The 26,883-nt window shown below is 35.3% G+C and overlaps 1 protein-coding gene across 8 annotated transcripts in view; it reads left to right on the plus strand.

The window, feature by feature from the left end:
- The first annotated feature begins 303 nt into the window (after positions 1-303).
- The window catches only part of Edem3 (ER degradation enhancing alpha-mannosidase like protein 3), a 66,671-nt gene continuing 40,091 nt past the window's right edge, over positions 304-26,883 (plus strand). For 7 of the 8 annotated variants that reach the window (XM_047521209.1, XM_047521211.1, XM_047521213.1 and 4 more), the window contains exons 1-6: positions 304-669; positions 5,348-5,393; positions 19,258-19,358; positions 19,899-19,938; positions 24,297-24,409; positions 25,326-25,479. In XM_047521209.1, the coding sequence (XP_047377165.1) occupies positions 509-669; positions 5,348-5,393; positions 19,258-19,358; positions 19,899-19,938; positions 24,297-24,409; positions 25,326-25,479 (615 nt within the window). In that variant the 5' untranslated portion in view covers positions 304-508. The remainder of the gene's footprint in view (positions 670-5,347; positions 5,394-19,257; positions 19,359-19,898; positions 19,939-24,296; positions 24,410-25,325; positions 25,480-26,883) is intronic. The other variant, XM_047521216.1, reaches the window with a different exon arrangement.

Raw genomic sequence — 26,883 nt, forward strand, 5'->3', positions numbered from 1 at the left:
GATTTACGGAGGAGGCGCGAGCCGGGCTGCGGGGTGCGGGCGCCACGGCGCACGCTGGGACTGGTAGTCCCCAGGTGGCGACTCGGCGGGTCGGAGGAGGGTCGCCGCGGCGGATGCCGCCCCCGTCCCGCCTTTCGTCCACGTCTCCCTTCTCGGGGCCAATGGGCTCGCCCGTCTCCGGCGCCCGCCCTCTCCGAGGCGGTCGCCATTGGCCCCGCGGCCCGGCGCTGGGGCTCCACCCGGAAGTCGCGTTGGGGGAGGCGGTTTCCTAGACTACGACACCGGAAAGCTGGGGGAGGCGCTCCGGGCCGCTGAGGGCGGAGGGCGGTGGCAGCGCTGGCGCTGGGAACCGGCTCGGTGGCTTCAGCAAACAGTTTGGCGCCGGCGGCTGCCCGCCTCACTCCACATCCCGCCCGCGGCACGGCTTGCAGCCCACTCGCCACTGGCGTCCGGCGATGTGTCCCACCGACCGGGCATAGCAGCTGCGCGTGCGCGGAACCGCGGGGCCATGAGCGAAGCCGGCGGCGGCCGGGGCTGTGGGTCCCCGGTCCCCCAGCGAGCGCCATGGAGCCTGGTGGCGGCGACGGCCGCGCTCTGCCTGGTGTCGGCCACGTCCGTGGGGACGGCGGTGGCCGCGCCCATGAGTAGGGAGGAGAAACAGAAGCTTGGGTAAGGGTGCTTGGCAGCCTGGGGTGGGTTTCCTGGTGAGGCTGACCACGGGCGAGGTGCCTGTCATTGCGACCCGGGCGCGCAGTGGCCTTTCCTGTCGCGAGTGGAACAGCTGCTGCCGCGCGAGGACCTTGGAGGGGTGGACAGGGGTCCGGAAAGGTGGGAGCCGCCGCCCGCGACGTGACCTCGAGAGGCTGTCGGGGTGTCGCCCGGGCCGTCGGTGACATGTGCGGGCTCCTTGAGTCCAGCCGTGGTGTGTCAACACAGCTGCCATGTCAGTGGCCCGTGAAGGGGGCTGCAGCCCGTGCAGCCGCGTGCGAGAGCCCTCGGTTGCCCGTGGACAGAGGCGTGGTTAGATTTCTCGCCCAGTGAGCTCCCAGCTGGGAAAATGTTGCTGATCTCGCCTGAGCTAAGGCTTACACCTGTTAGGGAGAAGGGGTGTTCATTGGAACATGAACTTTACAGATTTTACTGTTGCCTTGCAATGTTTTCCTGCACTGACAGTATTATTCAAAAGTCCTAATTAAGTGTACCTGCTCAACTTTACTCAGAGTCGTTTGTCAGTCTTGAAAGTGTCATAAAACTATCAGTTGTATTTACAGCATTTAGTTTAGACTCAGTAATATTAATGTGCACGAGATTCCACGTAAAAAAGCGGACAACCAATAGAAAATGGGCAAGAGTATGAACAGTTAAGTCACAGAAGAGGAGCTGCAAATGGTCAATAAGCATGAAAAGTTACTCAACCTCGTAAATGTAAGAGATATAGATTAAAACAAAATTAGTAAATACACAACACAAGGATACTGAACTGGCTAGTTATGACGTGGGAAAAAACTTGGTGGTAGTATGAATGTGACTTACCGTATCTCCTAAAATTAAAATCGTGCATGCTGTTTGATTCATCAGTCCTATCTCTGGGAATCTGTCCTGCAGAAATAAAAGCACCGAGATTGATGTACATTTTAAGAGAACTGTTCCTTGGAGGACATGCTTGAATATGTTGCATCTGTATTTTGGAGTAATATTCATACGTTGAGAAGACGTAGGTGCATCCTTAGAAGGGTGTTCACAATGTATTCTGGACACACACACGCACACACACACACAAGCAAGTTGTGGAATAATGTATGTATAGTACCATATTTTTAAAAGGAAAAATATTGTCCACGGTTTGAAAAAGCAAAAAGATAATTATTTTATAGCATTAGATGGAAGGGAGGTGGAACCGTCAGGTTTTAATTTATGCACTTCTTAAATGATTGCAAGAATCTTGTGTTTTAAATAAAATAGCAATAAAGGTCTCAGTGGAAAAAAGATAAAAGTATTAAGCATCAAAACAAAGTTACCAGTAAACTCTTAATTAGTGTCTTAAATTTTCTCAGGGAATTTAATGTTTCATTGATAACTTTTATTGAATACTGCATTTTGTTAGTACTTGACATATGTTATCTCTAATATTATTGCTGCATGAGGTGGTTGGGATTCTCATTTTGTAAGTGAAGAAACTGAGATTTAAGGCTAACTTGTTCACAGTTGCAAAGCTAGTAATTGGTGGAACCAGTTTTTGAACCCAAGTCTGTCTGACCTAGAACCCAAACTTAGACATATGAAAAGTTCCTTAAGGACCACAGGTATTTTATTTGACCATCATTCTTCTTTCTCCTAAAAAAAAAAAAAAGAAAGAAAGAAAGAAAAAAATGATTTGAAAAAGTCTTTGGCTAACTCATTTTTTATCAGAATTAATTTTTAATTGGAAAAATCAACCAAATGGACTTGAGATTTCAGTTCAAAATATGAGATCATTTGCAAAAGTGAATTATAGGACTGGGGATATAGCTTAGTTGGTAGAGTGCTTGCAAGGCTAGAGCTACAAACCACAATACATGATGACTTTCCCCTTTGGAAATGTTCAGAATATGAACTCTGGTTATTAGGTTTACCTGTGTGATTTTTTTTTAAAGTCCAAATAATGATTTTTGATAAAAAGACAATGTCCTCCCCTTTTCCCTGCACCCCAAACCAATCAAAATAAAAACTGGAATTGTTATGAATAGTAAGCAGTTGCTTAGTTGCTTGCAGTTTGTGGATTATTTACCTGAGCATGTGTAGTCTTATCTTTCATGGAATACATTGTTGTTTATTTTTGTTTCCAAATGTTAGGGCAGCTTTTACTAATGCTATCTTTTTATTTAAAAATGACTATAAAACAGTTTTCTACCATAGATGTTGGCAGGCAATGTAACTTTGAAAATAGCTGACTTAGAGAAATTATCTAAAATGAAAAAAGTCATAATTTTTAAACTGGAGATATAATTTCCAATACATTTTTATACAGTTGTTGAACAGATATAAAATCTTACAGAAACTTTTTTCTAACATAGTAATTATTATTTTGTATTTAAATATGTCTTTCTCAGGACTTATGAGTAAGTAAGAGCAGCTAGATAGTAAATATGTCCACTTTGAAGTATGTGTTGTGAAGTTTGCTCATCATATGCTGGGTAAATGAAAAGATTGGAAAATTGTGTGTCTTGTAAGCAATCATAATTTACTCATAATTTTGAAAATTCAGTGCTTGCAGAATTGAGTTAGCAAGTTAAAGTCTGTCATTTGGAACACTCCAGCCTAGGCACTACCATTGCCAGTAATAGGAATTTCTACTGCTTGGTTTTACTTTTTTTTAAAAAAATATTTTTAGTTATAGATGGACATGGTACCTTTATTTTATGTGTTTGTTTTTTATGTGATGCTGAGGATGGAATCCAGTGCCTCACATGTGCTAGGCAAGTGCTCTACCCCTGAGCCACAACCACAGCCCCTTGGTTTTACTCTTGTATTAATTCCATTTCGGGGAAGGAAAAAGAGAGCTTCCCTATTCCTTTATTGACATCAGTTATTGAAAGAGTCACTGTAACTTCCATGTGTGGTTATACTTTTTTTTTAACCTTATGTGACTAGTTTGAAAGATCTTTATCGTCTGCAACATAATGACTATCTATAGAGAAGTTTTTTAAGATACTCCACAATTTTCTGAGGTGATTTGATCCATATTGTATCATACCTATATAAATTTATAAAGAATGAATGTTTTAACAAAGTGAATAAAATATTTTTTAATGATGAGGTGGTGTTTACCTTCAGTACTGGGGATTGAACTCAGCTACATCCCCAACTCTTTTTGTTTCTTAGATAGGCTCTTGCTAAGTTGCTCAGCTGGCCTTGAACTTTGAATCCTCTCTCCTACTTCAGCCTCCTTAGTAGGTGGAATTATAGACCTGCACCTGGCTTGAATGATTAGGTATTTAGAAATTACTATTATTGTTTTAAAGTTTTCAGGGTTTATTCAGATCACAAGTTTGAATGTACTTGATTCTGCTGGTCATTATAGCCAGGGTCTAGAAATTAGGTATTTTCTGTCTGCTTACTATCAGTATTTCATCATCCATGATTACAATTTCCAAAATAACAGTTGCAGTATTACAGGAAGCAAAATAAAAATACAACCAACTACTTCTTTATACTTTTTCAGTTCTTGCTACTAGTAATTGGAATTTGAGAGTTAATAAAAGATTATTTAGCTATTGTCCTTTGTTAATTATTGAGAGATTTGACCTTGTCTGGCCATAACATATACTTCTGTGGTTTTTCTAATAGCATTCAAGCAGCCTCTGAACATTGAGAGATTGATTCCTTTACCCCAACCTTATAAGTTTTTTTTTTGTTTGTTTGTTTTGTTTTTGTTTTTAATTTAATTTTATTTTTCCAGTACTGGGGATGACCCCATGGATGCCTTACCATTGAGCTATGTCCCTGGCGCTTTTTGTATTTTGAGACAGATTTCACTCAGTTGCACAGGCTGGCTTTGAACTTGCAGTCTCCTGCCTCAGCCTCCCAAGTTGCTGGGATTACAGGCGTGTGCCACCACCCCTGGTTCATAGGTTTTGATTTAGTAAGTCTAGTGTGGGGATCTGAAATCTCCTATTTAAACAGACATCTTGATGATCTTGAGGGACATATTAGTAAAACATACTGATTTTTTTTTTTCACCTTAGATTTCTCACTTTACAGGTGAATACTATTTTTGAAAGTTTTTTTTTTGAGGGAACAGAATACATCATAAAATACATCTTTTGAAAATGTTATAAACCATAAATTTGTACTTAAGTTAGGCATTAGTGGTTTTCAGTGGAAAACATTGGCTTGATTAAATATTATTTCATATCACTACACACCCCCCACATCTCTCTCTTTTAGTAGAACATATAGAATAAGCAATGAATGGTACCAATAATTATTTCTTTGGGAGCTCTCCAGTAGTATGCCCCCTTTAAGACATATATTAAATAATTATGTTAAGAGATATAGTAATTGGTTTTTATCATCAGGTTTCCTTCCCTCTGTTCATAGCACAGATCATTTGTAATTTTTTTTAGGAAAAATTATAAGAAATGAACTTTCTTTTTATTACCAGGAATAGTAAGAGTTTGGCCCAGCTCTTTGCAGTGAGTTTATGAAAACCTATTTACTGATTAGTGTATTTCCTGACTCTTTATGTCCCCTTCTAATTAAATTTTATTTTGTTTTTGGTTGGTACACTTAGGGAGAATTAACTTTTTGAAACACGATAAATATAATATACTTAACTTTTCTCCATTTCTTTTTTTTTCAAAATTAGGAATCAAGTACTGGAAATGTTTGATCATGCTTATGGTAACTATATGGTAAGTAGAAAGCTTATCTTTCCATTTATATAAGCTGATTATTATATAGGCACCATCAGTGAAATTTTGAAACACATTACTAGCACATTTTTTAAAGAAAGTTTTTATTGTATGCATGAACAAATATTTAACAGTGACTTCTATGTTTATGTACAATTATAATGTACTAATTAACAAAATATGGAAAAAATTTTTAAAGATTTTAAAAACATCTGGGCAAGCATAAGCTAAGAGAATATTCCTGGTGATGGTTCTAATTGAACCAGTATATCATGTAGGTAAGAATAAATTGAAAGTTGATTATGAAACTTTGTGTTTAAAGTTTTCTTGGAACCTGGTTCGGTGGCACACACCTATAGTCCCGGAGGCTAGGGAGGTTGAAGCAGGAGGATCATAAGTTCAAAGTCAGCCTCAGCAACTTAGTGAACCCCTAAGCAACTCAGTGAGACCCTGTCTGTAAATGAAATACAGAAAAAGGCTGGAGATGTGGCTCACTGGTAAAGCACCCCTGGGTTCAATCCCTGGTACCAATAAATAAAGAAATAAAAAAGGTTCCTTGACATTTTCAACAGCGTCATTGATTGCTTTATATAAACTAAATATTGTGGATGAAAGCATGAAAAAGATGTTATCTTTGACTTTAAGGGAAATTCTCAATTAAAAAAACTTTGTAATATTACTTTATATACTCTCTGAAGAAAACCATTAAAAGAGATGAACTGTATCACCTAGCTCCCATTCACATTATATCCTTGTGAACTCTGAATTGAACACATTTTACTTTCTGCTGTACTAATCTATACATCTATACTGTTTCAAAATGTTTTAGAGCTCTCTTATATGGTTTCAGTTTTACAACATGAAAGTTCTTGAGATCTATTCTACAAACCTAGAGCAGATTTTAGATTTAAAAAGACAGTTTTGCATATAAATTTGTGTAATTTTGAAAAGTGTTTAATCAAATTATCTTGAGAATTACTTTTTTTTTTTTTTTTTTCTTTTGTGGTGCTGAGGATCAAACCCAGCGCCTCAGGCATCCTAGGCAAGCAACTCTACCACTAACCTACATCCCCAAGAATTACTTATGACCTTGTTGTACTATAACATCTTAAAACTATGTGCCAGGCATGGTGGCACATACCTGTAATCCCAGCTGCTGGGGAAGCTGAAGCAGGAGGATCACGTCTGAGGTCAGCCTCAGCAACTTAGCGAGTCCCTAAGCAATTTAGTGAGACCCTGTCTCAAAATAAAAAAGTGGGCTAGGGATGTGGCTCAGTGTTTGAGCACCCCTGGATTCAATCCCTGGTACCAAAAATTGAAAAAAAAAATATGATTTTATGATTATAGACTTTAAAATGTAGTTGGCAAAAGTTTGGCAGGGAGCTAAGTATAATTTTGTCTTCAAAATTTTAAAGAGGTGTAGTTCTTTGAATCCATTTTCATTATATATCAACGAAATATCTTCATACATAAACATCATTATCATTGGTGAACATCTGAGTATATATATACTTTATTTTTGTCTACTTCAAACATGTTTTACATTTGATAATTTTTGTTCCCTTTTATAGTACTCATTTGGTAAGAGCACATTTTGACTTCTTAATAGTTTAGAATGTGATAGTAATTAAGTTTTGGATATAAACATTGAAAACAAGAATTTTATTTCAAAAGATTTCAACCATTCCCTTAATATTTCTTTGCAAATTATTTATACCTACTTAATTCAGTTTGGGTAAAACATAGTTTAACAAATCTAGGCTACTAGCTTTGAGATGGCCAGCTGGATTCATGCTGTTCCCCCCATATCCTAGTCATCTCATAAATGTATACTTTTGGTTACAAAGTTGATCAAAATAGTATATAACTGGGTAAGTTCACTACTTCTTGCTCTGAATAGGAGCCTTGCTTTATAGAGCATGATATCGTTAATTTCTTGTGTCTCTTAAACAACAAAATTAGACATTTTTTTCCCCACCATAGCGTATACTTAAATAATAGATTTGTGACAAGCAAGTACTGTGGGCAGCCCTCAGAGAACTTTTGGCCCAGTTCCTTTTGTAACCTAACCAGATAACTTTCTGCTACAACTCCTTATGAGAGCTAAGCTAGAGAGATTTCAGCTCTAAAGACTGAGAACTTCTGAAAGCAGCAGCCTCCTCCATATTTCCCATCTGTAAACCACTGCAATGCATATTTTTAAATGTTCTAATATTTTACAGTCCGTGCGATTCTTGCATCGTTAGGCTCAATTTGTATGAGGTATGTAACCCAAGATTTAGTCTAGTTTATCCATCCCTCTTTTAAGTTCTCTACTGACATGACACAATTCTAAAGTATTAAAGATAATCCAGGTGACTTTTATTTGTTATTTGAAGTTACTTGAAAAGTTTTTCTTAGTTTCTATATTCAGAAACACTGTTAGCTTGTTACAAAGCAAAAGTGTATTAGTTTTAGGGTTAGATCGTTAGGAGTTCAACTCCTGATCGCTATGAGTTCAGCTCTTCACTAGTTTCAACCCTAAACCAATCAGTTAGCCCTTTGGAGCAGTGTCTTAGTGATGTAAAATGGAGGTGATTACAAAGTGCTATTGTAAACAATAAGATTTTTGAGAACAGAGACTCTTTTCTTTATTTTTAAATTTTCTGTGTTCTGTGCATTATACCTGGAACATAAATGCTTATTAAAAAAATTTTTTTAAGGAATCAAATTGAATTTTTGGTAAAGATAAAATGAAATCTATATTTTTTGTATTTGAGTATTACACTACATCTTTGCATTTTTCAAATAAATAATTTAATAACTTTTTTAAAAATGCAATTTTTTTGGCCAGGTGAAGTGGTGACCCCTGTAAGCCCAGTGACTCAGGATGCTGAGGCAAGAGGATCGAAAGTTTGAGGCTAGCCTCAGCAACTTAGCTGAGGAAGCCCTAAGCAACTTAGTGAAACCCTGTCTCAAAATAAAAAATAAGGACTGGGGATGCGGCTCAGTGGTAAATAACCCCTGGGTTAAATACCCGTGTCCAAATAAATAAATAAAAATACAAGTTTATGGGATTGGGGATGTGGCTTAGTGATAGAGTGTTTGCCTGGCATGCTTGAAGTCCTGAGTTTGATCCCCAGTACTACACATACACACACGTTTATGGTATATTTGGGGGGGTCTTAAATCTCTTTACTTTGTAATTGTCAATTGCTTACTCTGCTAAAATGTAAAATATCTGGTTGCATGGTGGGCTTTTAATAAATGTTGATAACTTTTCCTCATTTCACAGTTTTTCTAATATTCTCTGACCCAGTCTGCAGTTAGAACAGTTCCTTTAACCTTCTTAATTCCCGGGAAAACAATGGCATTTTCCAAAGTCAGGCAACATAATGTAATTAAGAGCAAAAACTTTGGACTTGGAACAGGATACTCTGAGGTGGCTCTGCCACCTACCAACTGGGTTACAATGGAAAAGTTACCTAATCTCCCTGAGCCTGTTTCCTCATCTCTGAAGTGGAGACAATGGTTTGCAAGCCTCATAGTGACAGGAAGTGCTATGTAAAGAATGACTCCTCCTAACTGCTGCCCATACAATTGACTAGCGCTCCCTAGGAATCCACGTCTCCTTCTAACCCTACCCATGCTAGAGACTAGCGCTCCCTAGGAATCCACAACTTCTTCTAACTGCTACTAATAACTACTATTATTATTATGTGTCCTCTGCCTGAGATTGAAATTCATTTAAACTTTAATTCTGAGCTTTTTCTCCAGATTGTACAGAGAACTTCCTTAAAATATACACACTCTTTCCTGTTCTGGGCATGTGCCCTTTATTTTTTTCTTTCTGGTCATGAAATAAAAGATTTTCTTCATCTTCATAAAAATGTCCCACCAGCTCTAGGTAGATTGCTATATCTCTGCTATCCCTGGAGTGACATTCAGGCATTTTCTGATCTCATCTGTTATTGGCATAACCATTAATGTTAAATGATTGACCAATCTCTAACCCCAATCAGACTGCAGTTTACCCACAGTGAGTTGCACAGATGGCTTTCTCTTTTCCCAAAATAACATGAAATTTGATGTTTATTTTGGCAAATCTTGTGTAACCTTACTTAACCCCAGACCATAGTCACTTTAGGGCTTCTAGTGTTTTTGAATCTGTATGCTAATTCAGTTCACAGATTAGCGTAGATGACAAAATGACATGCATTTGGGACACCCAAATGCAGAACCTTTTTGGATCTTAACTCTAACATGGTATTAATTTCCCAGTGTTTTTCCTGACTACTGTAGACAACTGAAACTCTTTAAAACAAAAACTATACCTTGGTAGAGCCCTAAGTATTACAAATAGACTTGAAAGAATTGGTAAGCACAGTGTCCTTAAATAGTAAAATCATACCTAATGCTGTAATCTCTTTTAAGTTTGATTTCATAAAAGAAATAGTCAATTAGTGTTTATCATTGAACCCAAGAAACTATTTTAATTGTATAGTTCTGTGGCATTGTTCCTTCACATTGTTGTACATCCACCTAGAATTTTTTTCATCTTCTCCATCAGAGACTGTACCTAATGTTTCTTTGTAACAGTTTGTTCATTAAAAATAACAGTCTGACTAGGCATGGTTATACCTGTAAGCCTGGTGGGAGGCTGAGGCAAGAAGATAGCAATTTTGAGGCCAATTTCAGCAATTTAGTGAGTCCTTAAGCAACTTAGCAAGACCCTATCTCAAAATGAAAAACAGAAAGGTCTGGAGAGGGCTGGGACATAAAATAAAGATGCATTGACAACTAAAAAATACATTTAAAACAAAAAAGAGAAGACTTTTGTTGTTGTTGTTGTGCTGGGGATCGAACCCAGGGCCTTGTGCATGCGAGGCAAGCACTCTACCAACCGAGCTATAGTGGAATGAAACAGACAGTACTACCCTATGTATATGTATGATTACATGAATGGTGTGAATCTACATTGGGTACAAACATAGAAATGAAAAGTTGTACCCCTTTTGTGTACAATGAATCAAAATGAAGTCTGTAAAATTAAAAAAGATTTTAATAAAACAAAACAAACCACAAAAAAACAAAAAAGAGGACTGGGAGCTGGGCGAGGTGGCATACACTTGTAATCTCAGCAACTGGGCAGGCTGAGGCAGGAGTTCAAAGCCAGCTTCAGCAGATTAGCGAGGCACATAGCAACTCAGCAAGTCCCTGTCTTTAAGTAAAATACAAAAAAGGACTGGGGATGTGCCTCAGTTCAATCCATGGTACTGGGAAAACAAAACAAAAAACAAAACAAAAAAACAACTGTAAAAAAAGTTTTTTAGAGATGCTACTAACTGGGGGAATATAAATTTGTATTTATCTCTTTTTGTATAAACCATTGTGGGACTGTTATGTATTAGTAGTTGTTCCTTGACCTGTACTTTTAGAGAATCCTGAAACCCCACCAAACCTACACAAGAATGTGATCATATTAACTCATGTTGTTTTTAATCACACTCTGGTACTCCAAATAGAATTTTAATTCAGTAGAACCAGATCTTTCTGTTTAATTAACATTATTGAGGTATGATTTATGAGCAATGAAGTTCCAATTTTAAGTGCACAATTCTTAGTGTGACATTTGAATATAATTATTTAATCATGATATAAAACATTTCTGTCACTCCCCCCACCCAATTTCTTTGTGTTCCTCTGAAGTAAATTCCTTTATCTCACTTTTGACCCTTACAGATATTGCTTTGTTTTTCTGTCACAGTAGTTTCTCATTTTCTACAATTTCACCTTGTCACACAATATGTAGTCTTTTGATTCAGGTTCCTTTGATTAGCATGATGCTTTTGAGATTTATTGAAACTGGGGATACATCATAGTGTCTCTTTATTGCTCAGTAATGTTCAGTTGATTTTGGTAGAACACTATTCATTGATGATTATTTAACTTGTTTCTCATATTGTAAAACTCCTATGAACCTGTGTGTGCAAGTTTTTCTGTGGACATATGTTTTCATATATTTTCTACCTAGGAATAGAATTACTAGGTCATATGGTAAGTGTAAGTCTAACTTTATAAGAAACTTCCATATTTTCTAAAGTGGCTGCAACATTTTGTGTTTGCTACTGGCAATGTATGAATTTCAGTTACTACACATCTTCTGAAATACTTGGTATTTTCAGTCTTTTTAATTTTAGCCATTCTAGTGGGTGTGTAGTGGTATTTCATTGTGACTTTAATTTGATTTTTCCTGATAACTAATGATGTTGAATATCTTCCTGTCTGCCTATTTGCTATTCATATATCTTTAAAAAAATTTTTTTTAGTTGTAGATGGTTACAATATCTTTATTTTATTTATTTAGTTTTATGTGGTTCTGAGGATTGAACCCAATGCCTTATGCATGTAGGCAAGTGCTCTACCACCGAGCTACAACCCCAACCCCTCAAGTATGTTTTTTGATAAAGCATCTGTTCAATTTTTTTTTTTTTCATTTCAAAATCAGGTCATTTGTTCAGTTATTACTAAGTATAAAAGTTATCAAGTTCAATTTATCATTTTTTCTTTTATAATTCATGCCTTTAATATCTTACCTAAAAAATATTTGTCTAACCCAAGGCCACAGTTTTTCTTTTCTTCTTATGGAAGAAAATTTTATAATTTTAAGTTGTTCATCTAGATTTATGTCCATTTTGAGTTAATTTTTGTATATGATATGAGGTAAAGGTGGATTTACATTTTTTTCCTATGTGGATATCCAATTTTTCTATCACCATATGTTAAAATTAATATTCTTTCTCTACTAAATTACTTTGATACCTGTGGGGTGTGGACAATCCATAGACCATTATATGCATGTGTGGGTCTTTTTCTAGACTCTCTATCTTATTCTAGTGATCTAAATATCCTTATATCGGTATCTCATTGTCTTAATCCTCATAGCTTTATGTTGAGTTCTAAACTCAAGCAGTGTTTATCTGTCATTTTGTTGTTCATTTTCAAGATGGTTTTGGCTATTTTAGGTCCTTTGCATTTTCATGTAAATATTAGAATTACATTGTCAATTTCTATTTAAAAAGATCTTTTGAGCTCTTGTGTACAGTCAGGTTGAATTCGCAAATCAATTTAGAGAGATTGATTTCTTAACAGCATTGTCTTAATCCATGAATATAATGTCCCTTTATTTAGGCCTCATTTAATGTCCTGGCCATATTTTGTAGTTTTAAATGTACAGATCTTTAGCTTTTGCTAAACTTATCCTTAAGTATTTCGTACTTTTGGTGCTATTGTAAATGATAGTTTTTCTAATTTTAATTTTGACTTTCCTGTTAATATTACACAGAAATACAGTAACTTTTGTCTTTTGACGGACTCGTTTGTTGTTTCTAGTAGTTTTTTGGTAGATTCCTTAGGATTTTCCATGTGATCAATCATGCCATCTGCAGAGAGACTCCCTTCTTCCTTTCCAGTCTCTGTCTTTTAACTGTTCTTCTTGCCTGTGGCAATGACTTGGACCTCCAGTAGTATGTTGAAGAGAAATGGTGAGATCCTTGCCTAGTTCCTAATTTTAGGGAAAAGATCTTTCACTATTGAGTACAAGTTTAGATGTTGGTTTTTCATTGCTGCCCTTTATCAGTTTAAATTCTCTTCTATTCCTAGAATGAGAAATTTTATCATGCATTTTACCAAATGCTTTTTCTACATCTATTGCTATAATCTTGTTATTCAGAAAATGTGCTAATAGCAAGACTTTATTTCATTATAACATATCATCATTTATTATTTTTTCATGTAACATTATTTCATCAGTTTGATTTATTTTATTGACCAAAATCAAATTGTCTAAGATATATTGAAGAATTTGGAGACTTTTATTCTCATCTAAATTTGAATACAAACTTAGAATATACTAACTCTACTCTGTAGTAATTAATTTAAAATCATACAAGACAACTCCATTTTTAGTGCTTATTTCTTCTCAGTACTGACAAACATTTCATAAAATAGAATACTTTAAAGGACAATAAATGTTTAGTGTAGGAAGTGAGTCAAATAATTTAGGTAAGTGGACTTCTAAACACCTTAAATTTTTGATAAGTGAAAATAAATGATAGAAGAGAGTAGAAAAATTTGGTGTGGGAATTGAAAAGATAACTAGTAAATTGTACAGGCGCAGTCAGTAGCTAGCATATTATATCAGTATATTTGTTAGTTTTTTAAATTTATTTTTATTTTTTTATTTTAAGAAGGATTATCCTAGCTGCCTCAAGGAGGAAGATATTTAATAATGAGGATCTGGAATAAAACATTAAAAAGTATATGTAACTTATATGGAAAATAAGCATATTTCTAAGAACTTTTTTAAAAATTTTTTTTAGTTGTTGATGGACCTTTATTTAATTTATTTATTTATATGCAGTGCTGAGAATTGAACCCAGTGCCTCACACATGCTAGGCAAGCACTGTACCACTGAGCCACAATCCTAGCCCCCAAGAACTTTTTAATGATTTTTCAAATTACTGTTTATAGTCACAATCTTTTCCTCTTACCTAATTTTAGAATCAATTTTACTATGAAGTGAATTTTTGATGTTGCTTTGACTTTGACTATTTTAGATCAGCTTGTCACCTCAAGGTCCTAGTAAATTTACAGTATGATGTGGAGAATCTAGTTTCCTTTTAATTTACTTTTGCTCTTTTGCTTTAGCTAGGCACATGTTCTACTTAATTTGTCTAGGACTCTATTTTAGGACTTGTATTTTATTTCTGAGTGGCTAGTATTAAATGTTTTTGTGGCTTTCAGTCATGCCCGAAAGCATGCTGTGAAGAGGAGATACTACTGTACTTGGGACAGCCAGGATGTTTGAAGTCTCTGTTTATTTGCCACGTATGCATTACTCTCTGGAACCCTCTCTAGTTTACTCTGTGGTTAACCCAAAGGAAAGGCTGTGGTTTTATTTTTATCCTTAATCTTGAAACAAAAGAACATGAAGTATTTTCATATGTGGTTCAAAACTCCTTTATTTGATCGTTCTGCTTTGTTTGCTAGTAAGATTTTTATTAGGTAATTTCAGGGTTTGGATTTTCATATTTAATTTGGAGTTTGAATTTTTATTTAATTTCAGACAGGTGTTTGTGTCTGTTTTATGAAACCTTAAAAATAGTAGTGTTAAGTTTTCTAAGCAGTGATTTAAAATAGTAAGGAAATTTTAACAACCAAATTAGCATTTGAATGAGCTTTTTTCAGAGTGACTTTTGAAATACATCAGCAACTTTTAAAATTTTACTCTTCCTGACTTCTGTTACTTATATGTTAAATATTAAACTTTTAAAGCAGTGAAATATGTGCATTCTGGGAAATCAGTTCTACTAGAATTGACACATGAAAAAGTAATTAGGAATTTGACATGTGAAAAAAACACATGTAAAAGTAATTAGGAATTTATGCTGAAAAAATTACTGAGTACTGTATTGAATCAGAATTTGGTAGCTGTATGTGGATTCTAATTATATCAAAACATCTGTTGCCTGGAATCCTTTCCTCAGGGAATGAATCACAGAGCACTCAGTTTTTCTGAATACTTGAAGAGGTTTCAGGCGTTGATGCTTTTTTGTATTCTTCAACCAACTTTAAAAGTTTGGGGTGTTTTGTTTGTTTGGTTGATTTTGGTTTTTGTCTTTGCCTTTCTGTTGACTGTATGTGTGGTCTCTGTTTTACTTCTGCATAATGTACTTTGAGTATAGAATCTAGATGAGTGAGAAAGTTGGACATGTAATTGGGAATATTTTTACTGAACTTTTAAGATTGAAGATTCATGGGCATTCAAGTAATAAAAACAAGTCACATACAGTGTATAAAAGATGGAACTCTTAGAAACTTTCACAGCAGTACTCAGTGAGTGCAAGAAGGGTGTGGAGATATATCTTCAAATTTCTGAAGGAAAGATGTCTCAAGCATCCATGACCATTCAGATTGTTGTCCCAGGGAAATCAGAAGAATATAATTACCATGATACCTTTTAAAATAAGCTAATATGAGCTGGGGTTGTAGCTCAGTGGTAGAGCACTTGCCAAGCATGTGTGAGGCACTGGGTTTGATCGATCCTCAGCACCACATGAAAATAAACAAATAAAATAAAGGTATTGTGTCCATCTACAACTAAAAAAATTATTTTTTAAATAAGCTAATATGAATAAACTACTTAGTCAAACTAAAAACTCAGGAAGGGAGAAGCCATAGCAAAAGGGTCTCATCTACTCCCCTCGCATAGAAGAGTTCTAACATTAGCAATGCTGGGAATTGAGGTTCCACACTAGAATGCAAATGCTCCAAGCCTCAGAAAAATCCTTGTCAAAACCTTAAAAAGTCTCTTTCTGATGGTTATAAATATAGAGACAAATGGAAAAAATAGCAAAATGATATTTAGTATACCATAATTCAAAATATTAAAAATATTGAAAAATGAGTTGTTTTTCTTTGCAAAATACTTATGAAAGCAGTCTGGATAGTGCTTCTTTGCTTGTGGCCTCTCATCATATCCCTTAGGATAGGGGCAAGCATCTTTTCTATACTTGGTGAATTGTCACACTGCTTTTAAGTTTGGATCACTTCTGACATTTTATCCTTTGCTCTTTTAGTGTTAAGAAAGGTTCCTAGGAGTTCCTTAAATAAGAAGGCTTTTACAGGCCTCACTTCCTCTGTAATGTCTTCATCCTTTCCCAACCACTTTCTTAAGTTATGTTGATAACTTGGCTTTCACTGAGTTTCTCTGGCTGCATATCTGGATTTTCTTGAATGGTGCAGTGTTAACATTTCTTGGTGAGCCATTTTTTCTCTAAATTCATTTATTTTCAATTTGAATTTCACTTCCAACATTCTCACTTTCCTTTTTTCTTTCTTTTTCTTTCCTGAATTTTCATCTTTGTTGACTAATTCTCTTTGATTATCTATTTTTGCAAACTGTCACATAGGATGATTATCACTGAGTGACAAGAAGGCAGCGCATCACACCCTTGCTGTCTGTGTGTGAACTTAAGCACATGGACGTGAACATACAGAGCAATCAGTTACTGTCCGAAATTGAAGGAAATAATGCGATTGATCGCCAATCAGGATAAACTTTTGTTATTTATGTAGTGGTTTGTGGGCTGAAGAGCTAGCATCAAAATTTGTATTTTATGCAATTACTCATAGTTAATATGTGATGGTAACTGATATTTGAACAGTGTTGTTGGGTGTTTAAGTTGTAGTGATTGTGACTTATGCAAAGTAAGACCGTGCAAAAAGAAGACTGTAATAACATAGCTGACAAAAATACTATATTAAGTGGAAAAGAGAGCATGGTAATCCTATTATTCTTGGCAGGAAGTTAATAAATGTTATCTAAAATTGAAACATGTAGTTAAAACAATGTTCTAACCTCTAAATGCTTCTGATATATTATTAATCTTAGGGGAATCTTTCATGACTCTTTCATGAATCTTTCATGACTCTCCCTTGGTGAAGAAAATATAAAGTTCAGCAGGTGTTGCTTGTTTCTCTCCTTTTCTATTAAGTTCCATGACCAAAGCGCAGGAAATACTTCAGTCCAGTTTCATAGAAACATCACCAACTAGAGAGCCTGGTTCTGGCTTACAGCCACATGTGCAGGGCCAGCAGCATCAGCTCCAGTACCCTTTGGGCATTACAGTGACTTCCACTAAAGCCTCTTTATTACTAATACTTGTGTTGTAGTCACGCAGCTTTTATCTTCTGTACTCTGCTATTTACTTTTGGTACTTGAATATTTCTTTCTTTTTTCTCAAACTCAGCTATGTATTAAAAACTTTTGAAGGGGCTGGGGCTGTAGCTCAATGACAGAGCAGCTTGCCGCGCATATGTGAGGCACTGGGTTCGATCCTTAGCACCACATAAAAATAAATAAAAGCGTTCTGTCCATCTACAACTACAAAAAGGAGTTTAAGAAAACTATTGAAAACATTTATTTAGCATTTTCTTATGTTTATAGTAGATAGGAAAAAAGATTTTTGCGTGTATTTTATCCCCATCTAAACTGGAAATGAACTATCATGTCATTCTTAAAAAAAAACTCAGTAATCCAAACTGTAAAGTACCTGTTAATGAATATTAGAAATATGTGTATATTATTATAATGGTCTAATAAAAATTATGTGAGAACTATAAGAAGGAACTTAATTCATAAAAGAAGATTTGAATTAATATGGTAATATATTCCTAGATAGGAAGAATCAGTTGGTAAAGACATCCGTTTTCTCCAAATTAGGTTCTTCTAATTAAAACTTCAGCATATGAAGGAGATTTTAAAATTATCCAGAATCAATGTGAGAATGCATGGTACAAAGATAGAATAATTAAGATAATGGTTTTGGAGTAGGAATAGGCAAATATGTCCATAGAACGGATTGGAGACTACTGAAATGTGTGTGGGCAGTGCATTTCTGTACATTTTAATAATTTAATTATTGCAACAAAAAAATTGTAAGAGTACAATTTTCAGAGGCCCAGGGTAGTCTTGTAAAAGTATGCTGAAAAGGAAGAGACTATAGATGCAAGTACATGTTTAAAGCATAAAGTGAAAACACTATAAACAAAAGACAAAAGTAGGAGAAAAATATTTATATAGCAAACATAATAAGCCTCTTTGTCCCCCCCAAAAAGCCCCCAGAAAAATAGAAAAAAGTAAAATCAGACATTTCAAAAAGGTAATAGCAATGACTAATATAAAAAAGATGCTTATCCTCATTAAGACTAAATTTGAGATAGTTTTTTAATCCAGATTGGCAAAATATAAAGCATTGATCATCTCCTATGTTAGAGTATAATAAATTATAAATTGCTGCCATCAGTTTGGTAATATCTATCTAAAATTAATTATGCCCTTGACTCAGTGGGTTGTTTTCTTTACACAGAAAATTCACAGAAATATTAGCATATATATAAGAGACATAGATGCATATTACAGCATTGTTTGTATGGTAAAATATTGAAATCACCCTACGTATTCATCAGTGGAGAAATAAATTTTGGCTTGTCTGTACTGTGAATACTGTGAGAACTGCAGGTACCAAGGTTCTGGAGTCAGATTACCTTGCTTTGAATTCTGGATCCATCATTTGCTAGCTGCATGACCTAGGCTTACTAAATTTCTCTAAGGCCCAGTTTTCTCCTCTGTGAAATGAAGATAATTGAATCTACTGCAGAAGGTTATTGCAATAAATTATTAAAATGTATAGAATAGTGCTTAGAATATAAGTACTCAATAAATATTAGCTAATATTAAATTATCCCTTTGCAGTTATTAGAATGAAGTACATCCAAAACATTGAATCATGGGGCGGGGTGGGGAGGAACCCAATTCAGATAAACAAATTTTAGAGTAGTATGTGGGTACTAGTGGACACACTAGTATCCATAGTGTGTGTGGATGAATTTGTAAGATAAATGCCAGTCTTAACAGTAGTAGCCTTGGGGGAATGAGATTAGTGGAGGGAAGTCAGATTGTGGGGGGAGTTTTTGTTTGGATAGGTTATATGTGCTTGTTGTTTGTTTTGTTTTGTTTGCAACACTAGGGATTGCACCTAGGAGCTCACACATGCTGAGCAAGTGCTCTACCACTGAGTTATGCCCCCAACCCTAGTTATCAGCTTGTTAAAGGAATATTTTTGTATTGTTTGACTTTTTTTCAAGCATATATTACATTAGTAATTATAATTTAAAATTTTCCAGACTGTAAATATAGAACAACTTTTGACTAAATCTTATTTTCCTTTTTTTTTTTTAAACTGTGAAAAGGTCATATTTGCAAAATGATTTGTACTTTCTCTTATCTGCCTTAGTGACTTAGTAAGCTTTTCTTTGCAGGAACATGCCTACCCAGCTGATGAACTCATGCCTTTAACCTGTAGAGGTCGAGTGAGAGGCCAGGAGCCAAGCCGGGGTGACGTGGATGATGCCTTGGGAAAGTGAGTAGAGGGCAAGGCCTGGCTGGCATCCCAGTCCCCACCCACGTCACAGGCTTTCTAGAGGCAGTCTTACTTCCGGGAATTTGCTAAATTTTGAAGACCACTTTAAGTATTACATTAAGTACCTTGGTTCCTTTCTATTATCTTTGTAAAAAAAAAAAAAAAAATTGATCAATTTACCTCTTAGATTGGAGAAAAATTAGCTTGTTAAAACTATATGCAATTTTAAAAATACAATTTTTATGTAACTTTAAAAATGTGCATAAAATTATTAACATTATAAAGTGTTGCTGCTTTTATATTTTCATTTGTTTTAAAAATTGTCTCTGTGTATCTTCAAGGATGTGTAGATGTTAAGACTTTTCAGATTCATTCAGTGCTTTCTGTGCTATATTGCAAGATAGATACATGGAAGCACTAGTTAATAGAAGCTACCAGTCATTGGATGTGGTTAAGTCATTGGATGTGTAATGTTTATACATTCATGAATAAAATACTTAGAATGTTAATGTTTTGTGTCTTGTAATACTTCTTTCTTAGATTTTCCCTGACACTGATTGATTCTTTGGATACTCTTGTGGTAGGTTGATTTTTTTGGGATTACTTATTTTATATATTTCATAATGTGCATACTCAAGTATTATAAATATAATCAATATGGCATAAAATAAAAGCCTTCAGAATTTAAGATATTCAGATGTTTGCTTCTACATAAATCATACTGTAGAGTGTCAAGTGAATGTCAAGTGAAATTATGCAGAATTATAGAGATACCCAAATAATTTATGGGGTTGTCACCTTATGTGATGACATCTTAGGGAGGTCCTCTCAGCCTTTGGATGAGGTAGGTTGAAGCTATTAGAAAAAAATACTTTTGGAAAATGTCACTGATATTTTGTTCCATAATAATATGTCACAGTAACACTGAAATTGTTAAACTAGAATCTTTTCATATTGTGTTCATAAACAAAAATTTATTTTCTGAACAGTGATTTTTAGCATTAATGACTTCTTGGCTCTCCTTTTCAACTTCATGTGATGCAGCACTGTTTGTAATTGCACAGGGGAAAGATTGAGTTCCAGATGTCGTGATTTTAAGTAGTGTCTTACTTTTAGATCTTATGGTATAAAAGTGGACTCATTTAAGGATTTTCCATAGACATAATGTTAATGTCCCAAGTACTGATTAGTATTCAAAAAACACAAGACAGAATTTCTTCAGGGTAGCAGAAAATTTTCAGAACCAAACTTTGCTTCCTGATAGTTTCTATATTCTTTTTTTACCAAGGCATATTTTATTTTTAGAACAAAGATTCTCAGTTCTAATAGAAACCTACGAAAATCACCTGTGAAGTTAAAAAAAAAAAATTCCTGCTTAAGATATTCTGATTTAATTATTCTGGCTGAGGCTGGGTGTTACTGTTTATTTTTTCCTCTTTTTAAAATTTATTAGAGGTTTATAGTTATACATAGTTGGATCTCTTCAGTTTTAAAATGCATCCATGCTTGAGAAAAACATGGTTGTTTAGATCTTAACTGGGTCAGAGTTTTGAAAGTCACAGTTTCCTTTTTAAGAGATCAATGGAATGTGCAAGCCACATTACAATAACTATGAAAAAGAGAATGTGTATCTTTTTCTCTTCCCCTATTTGATGCCTAATTTTTGGTTCAGTTGTCCTAGGTGTTCAGCATAAAATAGGGGAAGAGGAAAAGATTCACAAAATATCCTGGAAAGCACAGGTGACCACCTGGGAGAAACTCTGGTGTTTTTTATTGCTTCCTGTACCCGTATCTGATGCACATCAGGTCTACTTTGGTATGGGGGAGTAGGTGAGGAGCAGGTGAGGAGCAGAAGCTTTGCGTTAGAAAAGACCATAGTTTCTCATTTTTTGTCTTGGCTTTATTTCTTTATGTAGCAAGTTCCCCATCATTTCTCTAAGTTTTTAGTTGATTTTCATGAACATGAACCTTAGATAGCATATGTGTTTTATAAAATATTATCAAAACTTGAAAGAGAAAAAATAGTTTCAGACTGTATAACTTTCCTGCGTTTAGAAATCTGTTGGCCTCTCTAATGGGGAAGCCATTAATTATGAAGGTTATATTCTTCAGGTTATACCTATTACACACTTTGGGATTGGTTCTCAAAATAAGATCCCTGGACCAGTAGCATCAGCATTACCAGCGATCTAGTTAGAAATACAGTCTCTAGCTGTGTCCCAGATGTACTGAATCAGAAACTCTGGGAGAGAGGCCCAGCACTCTTTTAAATAAGTTTCCAGATGATTCTGATGTATACAGTACATTTTAAACTTGCATGTACTATAAGTTGCCTAGGAATCTTGCTAACATACGGACTCTGATCCAGTAGGCCTCCCTTTGAGTAACGAGACTGTGCTGTGAGTTGTGTCCTCGTATCTAGTAGCAGGGAGTAACAAGAAGTGATTAGTGATACTTGGTCAAATTATTTAACTTCTCTGGACCCCTGTTTTTACTATAGGAGGGTGTAGAATAGGTGTTGGTCCCTAGGAGCTATATTACTTCTCATTGATCTTTGGTTTAGAATTAGATAAGTAACGCCTAGTTGTTGAAGGTGTCTTAAGAGGAGTCAAGCACAAAGATCAGTAAGTCTTATAAACTCTTAAAAACTTACTACATGAAATCTTTAAATTTCAGTCTTTTCAAGAGGGAATAACCAAAGTAACTTATACATAGTATTAAAACTTTGAAATATACAAATTCATTTTGAATTTTTATTAGTATCTTGAACATTTTCTTCTGAGTTTAAACAAAAAAAATTAAAAGAAATTAAAGCATTTGAAATGTTTGCTACATTTAGCAGGAATGCTGTGTCAGACATTTTGTCAATATAAATATTAATATTTCTGATTAACTTTGCTTTTATTTTGTGATTGATTTTTTTATTTGAAAATATTAACAGGATATATCACTTGTAACAGTGTATACAACTGTACCATTTTTATATTTGCCATACCATAATATGTTAAGTAGAATTTCTATTGCCATAGTTTGATCTTCAAATTTAAACTATTCAAAATACCAGCTATCTAGTTTCTATTGATTGTCATGGAGTCCAGCAGTGAGACTTCAATTGTTCCTTTAAATTCAACATTACCATGAAATCTCTAGAAAAAAATTGAAACATTAAAGATGATGGGGAAAGGATGAGATCTGGCTTTGTTCTTTGTTATCAGCTAGGAGATTAAGAAACTCACTAATATTGGAGCTGTTTTAGAATGGATTTTCTAGCCAATTTTCTACAGAGATAACTCTTCGCTCCCTTTCATTCTCCTTTGAAACAAATGATATTGGTCCTATTGGTTAATTTGATGTTGGAAAGAAGAGGGGGAAAGTCATTATTCAGTTAGAGAATACATGTGGAAGGAAATTTGTATTAAAGAGAGAAAAAAAAATCTCAGGAGATAGACTAGGGAGAAGGGGAGAGGAGATTAACAAAGTGATACTAAAATGTCTGTGTTTGGAGAAGGGGGAGGGTGGAACTGTTGCCTTCCATTCCAGAAGTGATGGGACCAGGGCCATTGGCATCTACGTTTATTGCTGCAGTGTTTACGTGGATTTTGAGATGGAGAAGAGGAAGCAGTCAGTTTAAAGTCAGGACTCTTAATATATTTTGCTTAGAACTAGCCCTGAATTTACTTTTACTTGAAATTAGGCCCATAATCTTATGGAATGTCTTAAACCTAAATTAGAATTTTTAGTGCAAGTATCAGGTCAAGTTAAGAAACATTCTCTCAAACAAAAAGATGAACAGTCAAGTGAAGGAAGAATACTTCTAATGCATCTAGTCTCTGAATAACATCGAATCATGCAGCCTTAATGTAGATTGGAAGATCAAAACAGCAGCCCTGTGATGGAGCTCTTGCAAGAATTCCCAGAGTTGAGTGTAGTCAGAATTCTAGACCTGCATGTTGATAATAGTAATGAGGTTAAATACTTGATGTTAAGACTTAGTATTCAGACACTCTGCTAAAAGCAGTTGATACACTTTCTCTCATTTAAGAAAGCAACCCTATAAGAGTAGGCATTTCTTTTTCTAGGTGAAGGAACAGGCTTAGAGGTTAAAGGAACTTGGATCACAGATAGTGAGTGAAAGAACCAGAATTCTGGTCAGGACCTGTGTCGCTGTGTTCATGACCATAACGTTGCACGGCTACCTTAGTGAACAGGACATCCGTGGGATAAAGATGGCAGGTACATCCCTTAGGTTCAGTCAGTTGAAGGAAGCACTTTCTTCTGAGAGAGAGCGATTATTAAGATGGTGCTTGTTGGTTTGTTTGGTTTTGATTTGGAAACCAAATTCCAGTAAAGCTCACCTCATGAGGTCCGAGGTTGTTCATGTGTGTGTGTGCACACATGGAGAGGGAGGATGAACACATATGTATGGGGGGCAGTTCCTGAAATGCATGGGACCAGAGTGTTACAGATTTCAGTTTTTGGTTTTTGGTATACTGTCATAGCCTTTACTTTTTTGAATCCCTAATCCAAAAAATCTGAAATGCTCCAAAATCAGAAACATTTTTGAGTAATGCCCAGATAGCACTGAAAACTCAAAATTGCTCAGATTTAGAGCATTTCAGACTTCTAAATTTTGGCTTAGAGATGCTCAACATGTATTAAGAAGCCAGTATCAGTTCTTCTAATGATTGTTTTAAAGTTCTGAAGATACTTCAGTGTGTCCGAAAAAGAAGTGTATAAAGATGCTATGTAATTAGGCACTTAATTTTTTCCACCTTGAGACATTACATTTTTATAATATACTTTAGGGAAATATTAATTAATCTGTATGTCACTTTTTTGCATTTTAAAGTATTCTAAGTTACTCTTAGTAACTCATTCTGAGGATATTTGTCCTTGACTTTGTAGAAAAAACTTCACTTTGTAATTTTCTTCTTCTAGGTATTAAATAAAACTAAAGAATTTGAGGAGGCTGTGAGAAAAGTTTTAAGAGATGTTAATTTAGATAATGATGTCGTTGTATCTGTCTTTGAAACAAACATCAGAGTTCTGGGGTGAGTATGTAAACCACCAACATTTTAATTTTAATAACAGAAGCTTAGGGCATACTGCTTATGGACCAAAGGTAAGAAAGAACTTTCTTATGTTCAAAAACTGGGGTATTATCCCACAGAGTTAGGAAAATCTTGCTTTACATCAGTCACAGACATAGTTGGCTTTGGAGTGGTAGATGTAAATCAGAAGTACTCCCCATGTAAAAAGCAGCAATAGTTTGGACGTAGGTTGGATTAGCTACATCACAGGTTTTTTCACTAGCTTCTGTAGTTAGTTATCCTTAGCCATGCCCCTCTCAGAGAAGCCAAATAAAATGGAGTTTATAGGATTGCCTTTCAACTAAACAATGTGAAATGATCTTGAAGTACTTAAAAGTGCATAATTACAAGGTTTAGTCATTCATTTCAACATTAGTAAATTTTTATATTTAATGATTATTTTTGTGTTTTTATACCTCATTTCCTTTTGTCCAAGTACATCTACTCTTCAATTAAATATAAGAAAGAGTAATGTAGCTTTTCAGAGTTTATGAATCTATTACACTTACTGGAGTAGGAAGTTTTTATTTTTAAAATATTATGGCGATAAATTTTTAAGTTTGCAATGTTAAGATTTATTTGTCACATTTGTTAAAATAAATGCAATGTCTAGGATGTTCTTTGTTTTAAGAAAATTTAGTGTATTTAAAAATGCCAAACACTTTACAATAACGTAGAATATCTGATTTGTTAAAGATATGTTGGCTATGTAATTCTAATAGTTTGCCAAAAACTGAGTAGCCAGTGAAAAATTAAGATCTTCTGTGGTCTTTCCTTACTTATGCTTACTTGTTGATAACAGAATACTCACACATTTTTAGGTGGTACTTTTACATGTCTGTAAGATGTGGATAATGTTTTGTCTCTGTGATCACAGGGGTCTTTTGGGTGGACACTCACTGGCAATCATGCTGAAAGAAAAAGGTGAATATATGCAGTGGTACAATGATGAACTTCTGCAAATGGCAAAGCAGTTGGGCTACAAACTTTTACCGGCTTTCAATACTACCAGTGGCCTTCCTTACCCAAGAGTAAGTAATTCTAAAAATGTATGACAGTCTTTATATATTTCCCTTGCTCTTTTACAAAATGTTTTTTTGTGTGTGTCTGTGATCAGAGCTATTGTGTCTCAAAGGTTTGAGGCTGGGAAAAAAGTACTTCAAACAAACTTATATTGACATTTCAATTAACTTACATTTGAGTGATGTGAAAATTAGTTTAGTTTAAGCTTTGCTGTGTATCTGTATAACAATTTAGATTATACTGCAGGAGAAAGAAATAGATGCTAGACTAAACCTTGAGCCAGAATTGTTTGTGCCGAATTTATAGTTGAAGCTCTGAGAGCAGGTAGGTGTTATTCTCCAAAGGAGAAGATACAGAGAGAAGAGGGGACAGACAGAGGCACCTCATGCTGGTGAGGTGGTAGAGCTGGTGAAAAGAATATTATAAATATATAAATATAAATATTATAAAATCCAAAAATGAGAACTTAAAAAGGAAATGTTCACCAATCATGATAGAAACACACCTGTAACTCCAGATAATGCTATCTGGGAGGCTGAACCAGGAGGATCTCAGGTTCAAGACCAGTCTGGGCAAATTAGTAAGACAGTGTCTCCAATAAAAAAAAAAAAGAGGTGGGGGACTGAAAATGTAGCTCAGTGGTAGAGCATTTGCCCGGCATGTGTGAAGCATCTGGGGTTAAGTTCCTACTACCACACACACAGAAAAAGAGGGGCCATCCTGGAAAACTTGAGGAGAAGACAACAAACAGGCAAACCGAGCCTTGAAGGTTGTAGTAGGGTAGATTAAAGAGGGAAGAAGAACCCAAAGTAGGTGGAAGGTATAGGCATGGACCACTTATTTGGGGGTTTCTTCAGTGTTAGTAGTTAAAGGAAAGTTAGCAACAGAGTCATTGTGGGAATTTTTTATTTGATTTTTCCTCCAAGAAAATTTTATATTTAAAGCACAGGGAAGGTCATTGAAAATAAAAAGAGCTGTCTCTTCTGATTTTTTTCATTCTTTATTAGCACTGTTCTTTTCTTCCTCTTATCAAAGTCAAGACACCTCAGCCAAGCTCTATCACTTTTTTCCTTTTCTTATTGCAGCTATGTTTTTGAAGTAACTACAGTGTTTTAAATTTTCTCTTATCTGTAAAAATTTTAATAGGTAAATGACAATGCCAACCCTTCTGTTTCTTTAGGTTATTCCAAGTTACCATGCTTGATATTTATTTATTTTTTTTATTATTTGTTCTATTTAGTTAGACATGACAGCAGAATGCATTTTGATTCATTGTATGCAAATGGAGTACAACTTTTCATTTTTCTGGTTGTATACGATGTGGAGTCACACCATTTGTGTAATCATACATGTACATAGGGTAATGATATTTGTCTCACTCATCCATCTTTCCATCCCCTGTCCCCTCCCTC

Source organism: Sciurus carolinensis, chromosome 12, assembly GCF_902686445.1.
Source record: "Sciurus carolinensis chromosome 12, mSciCar1.2, whole genome shotgun sequence".
Taxonomy (NCBI): Eukaryota; Metazoa; Chordata; class Mammalia; order Rodentia; family Sciuridae; genus Sciurus; species Sciurus carolinensis.